The 3770-nt window shown below is 49.9% G+C and overlaps 1 protein-coding gene across 1 annotated transcript; it reads left to right on the top strand.

Moving 5' to 3' along the window:
• The first annotated feature begins 427 nt into the window (after positions 1 to 427).
• KRTDAP (keratinocyte differentiation associated protein) lies at positions 428 to 3473 on the top strand. Its single transcript, XM_032841892.1, has 6 exons — positions 428 to 553; positions 1953 to 1991; positions 2084 to 2125; positions 2302 to 2346; positions 2993 to 3040; positions 3308 to 3473. The coding sequence occupies exons 1-6, from the start codon at positions 467 to 469 to the stop codon at positions 3344 to 3346; spliced, it is 300 nt and encodes a 99-aa protein (XP_032697783.1). The 5' UTR covers positions 428 to 466; the 3' UTR covers positions 3347 to 3473.
• The last annotated feature ends 297 nt before the right edge of the window (positions 3474 to 3770 follow it).

Genomic DNA, 3770 nt, shown 5'->3' with positions numbered 1-3770 from the left:
ACGTGCAAAGGAGTAAAATAAGTCAGAAAGGCAGGTCAAGGCCAGAGCATGGAAAGCATTCGATGCCAGTCTAAGAAGTTTATACAGAATTGGGAAAAAGTCCAAATTATAACAGCAGATTGAAGGATATAAGGGAAAGAGACAAAGGCAAAAGGAGAGGTTGCTTGGGTGCCACTGCCAACCCTTTGGAGGGACAGGTTCGACCTGTCTCCATCCCAGCTCCATTGGCATGAAGCACCCCATTGCCATCTCACCTTCCTAGTGCCTGGGGCAGAATGTGAATTGAGAAATCCAAGGTAAGTGGGGAACAGTCTACACCTCCCCTTCCCAGAGCCCCGGGGGTGGGCGATGGGATCTGGGCGTGAGTCAGTGGGGTGGGGACCCCACTTCTGCTCATATCCACCTCCCTGGGAATATAAAGGGCAAGTGGTGAGGCCCCGCCTCAGAGCACCCCAAACGTGACACCATGAAGATCCCAGTTCTTCCTGCTGTGGTTTTTCTCTCTCTTCTGGCGCTCCACTCTGCTCAGGGGGCTTCCCTGGGTGGTCCCGAGGTGAGCACATCACCTGAATTCTCTTTCTCTTACTTATTACCTCGCTGAGTCCTCCATTTCTTTACCTTCAATGCATTACTGGATGCATGGCTCCTATTTTTGGAGATTATCAGAGGCTGAACAAAAAGCAGGGGCTCTGAGGAAAGGAAGAAAGGAGGAAGGAAATAAAGCATTCCCAGGAAGACATGTAGACCGAGATGCTTTATTTCTGGAGGGGCTGGTCAGCATACAGGCGGAGGCTAGACAACTGAATCCTGGGAGGAGACAAGAGGGGCTGAGGTCGTCATCTGGGCTCAGCTTCACCTGTGTTTCGTCTGTCTCCCAGGAAATGCTCCCTACTGTCTCTGGAGCCTAGGCCATAGCAAGGACCCTTAGGAGGCAGTCTCCAGTCAGGAGGAAGCTGGAGGCCCCATCTTCTCCCAAGGTTGGGGGAGAACATCCATGCTAGATTTAAAAGTCTGAGATGGGGTCACATACACAATTGCTTGGGATCCAAGCAAATGGAGTCAATGAGTAGGAGGGCTGGTGGAGCGAACCTGCCTGATCTAAAAAGGGACAGTCTGTGTACATCGGACTGCTGCTAAGCAGGAAAATGTACCCAGTGTGGCCAGAGTTTTTAAGTTTTTGGAAGAAACCAGAAATCTGATTTATAGAATACATAAATTCTAATTTAAACACTAATACTAATTTAATGCTAATTAAAAATGTTTCATTCAAACTTAAAAACAAGCCAAACTACTGAGAGCTAAAAACTTGGGTCTAGCCTATAGGATACCCAATTGTGAACTTTGTTGTGGAAAGGAAGAAATAAGGGACAATGAAACTGGGCAACTAAAGCAGGGAGAGGGACAGGATGGGGGGCACTGAGGTCCAGGGCACTGAGGTCCAGGGCAGTGACTATATGGGGGAGGGAAATGGTGACTCTGATTTTGGTGGCAATAAAGTCACAAAGCAAGCCAACCTCAATCAATTAAAGGCAGGCAGGGTACCTCAGCAGCCTGGCTCTTACCTGCATGCCAATCTCCCCCACCCACTCTATGTGCTCAGCGTAGGAGTCTCAAGAACACCCCAAGTCAACTGCGCAGCAACACTAGCCTGATTTTCTTGGGAGGAGTCCTCTCTTCCCCACCCCATGTACCTGCTGCCTACCATGGATGCAGGCCTGGGCTTTTAGCTTCTCTGTCTCACACATGCCACTCTCCAATCCCTCCTCTTCGCCTTGCTGTCAACCGTCTGTCTTACTGGAACAGAGCAGGCTATCTGAGGCACTATGGTGGAGAATGGTCTACAATCTTGGGGACTGGCCTGGGGAGGAAGGCAGGGCTGGCAGAGAGGGTCTGGGGACAAGGACTTGCCATTATGTGATCTTTTGGTTTTTTTTTTTCCCCTCACTTTCCAGGAAGAAACCACCATTGGTAATTATGCGGCAGGCCCTGAGGTAAACACCCTGTTTTCCCACACTCCAACCTCTGTCTGTGCCCCTTTCTGTGCTCCTTCGCCACTTTCTTAACACCCCGTCTTTTTGCCTAGGCCTTTAACGCGAACTTCCTGAACATCGACAAGTTGCGCTCTGTAAGTACCATTCTCCAGGGCTGCCCCCACCCCAACAGCCACATCATAAAGGAAACCAATGCCTTAGTAGACAGCTTGCAAAGCTGCCGTGGACCCTTCACCTTTTCCGGGGGGCTGGGGGCTGAGCTCTGCCCTCCCATGGCACTGACCCTCTTCTTGTCTCCCTGTCTCCACAGGCTTTTAAGCCCGATGAATTCCTGAACTGGCATGCCCTCTTTGAGGTAAGAGTGTGGGCACCCCTTCTTCTCCTTGACTGCAGTCTCTCCAGCGGACGGTCAACACTTTCTAGTTCTAGCCCTTTTTGTTCTTTCCTGAGTTCTAGGAGGTAGTAACTGCCCTGCTTGACAGAAGAAAAGTTCCTTCCAGACACTGACATGGCCACACCTATTTTCCTAATGCAGCAATGGGGGAGCAGAGCCACAAAGACAATTCCAGAAAAGGCAGAAGCTAACCAGACAGGAGTTTATTTGAGTCCTTTTATCATCTATGAAGAAACTGAGGTCCTAGGTCGGGTGTCTTGGTCACACTTAGAAGGCAAAGTCAGACACAGCATGGGCATTGGAGCCTGTGTCACATGACTCAGCACGTGCTCGCTATGTGTCCTCACACAACTGCCTCTGAGCCTCAGCTTCCTCGTCTCTGATGTGGGCTTGACAGGACCTACCTCAAAAGGTAGCTGTGCAGACCAAATGAAAGCATGCCTATGGAGGAATTAGTATAAGGCAGACACAGAGTAAGGGCTCAGGAAATACTAGTCCTTCCTCTAATTGTAAATGATAACACCATCGCCACTCCGGAGAGCTCACTCACTGATCTGCGCTCACCTGCCCTGTATCACATCACTCTCATTCTTTTTTCCTCTTTTAGTCTATCAAAAGGAAACTTCCTTTCCTCAACTGGGATGCCTTTCCTAAGGTAAGAGGCGATGGGCAGTAGGACAGAAGTTGGTGGGGAGGGAAGAAGCCAATGATGTGGGAGGAAGGGTGAGGATGGGTAACAGAGGATAAAGTGTCCTCTCACTAGAGCTAAGGGAAATATCAGCTACTGTATTTAGAGAATGAGAACTCAGAGCAAGGCAGGGATTCCTATCTCTGCCCCATGCTGTCCTGGGCTTACTCATGGGAGACTCCAGCTCCCTGCACCCAAGGGTCCCCAATCTGACCACACCCTCTCTCCCTCCAGCTGAAGGGTTTGAGGAGTGCAACTCCTGACGCCCAGTGACTGTTCCCTTCAAGACCAAGCACTGCTGACACCCACTGGAAGAGGGGCTAGTGTGCTCTCTGGTCACCATTCTATAAGCACTCTCTTGGGGCTCAGTAACACCAATAAAATGTTTTCCAACCTACCAGCTCCTGTATCTGTGTCTGTCCTTATCCCACTGGGCTCTAGAAGGGAATTAGGATGAAGTAGGTTCCAAGGCTGGTAGGCAGAAATCTTGAATTCTAAGAGGGTAGTAAGCAGTGACGTAGGAGGAAGTGGGGAGGGCTTATCAAGATGGCAAGAGATCCCGTGTGTCTTAATTCCTCGGTACCGGCTGACATACTTGAGGGGCACAATGCTGTGAGTTGTTTACTAAGATCTTCAAAGAATCAGACCTCTTCCCTGAACTACTGGTGCCTTCCCTACCTGCCTTCTGAGAACCTGA

This window comes from Lontra canadensis, unplaced genomic scaffold (assembly GCF_010015895.1).
Source record: "Lontra canadensis isolate GAN:19392208 unplaced genomic scaffold, GSC_riverotter_1.0 scaffold125, whole genome shotgun sequence".
Classification (NCBI taxonomy): domain Eukaryota; kingdom Metazoa; phylum Chordata; class Mammalia; order Carnivora; family Mustelidae; genus Lontra; species Lontra canadensis.
This window is presented reverse-complemented; position numbering and strand designations above follow the sequence as displayed.

Bases quoted from the DNA above. Each gene is read 5' to 3' on its own strand.
- KRTDAP (XM_032841892.1), top strand. From the start codon at position 467: ATGAAGATCCCAGTTCTTCCTGCTGTGGTTTTTCTCTCTCTTCTGGCG. The intron at 1,992-2,083 runs GTAAACACCCTG...CTTTTTGCCTAG, and splicing joins ATTATGCGGCAGGCCCTGAG to GCCTTTAACGCGAACTTCCT. The intron at 2,347-2,992 runs GTAAGAGTGTGG...TTCCTCTTTTAG, and splicing joins ACTGGCATGCCCTCTTTGAG to TCTATCAAAAGGAAACTTCC.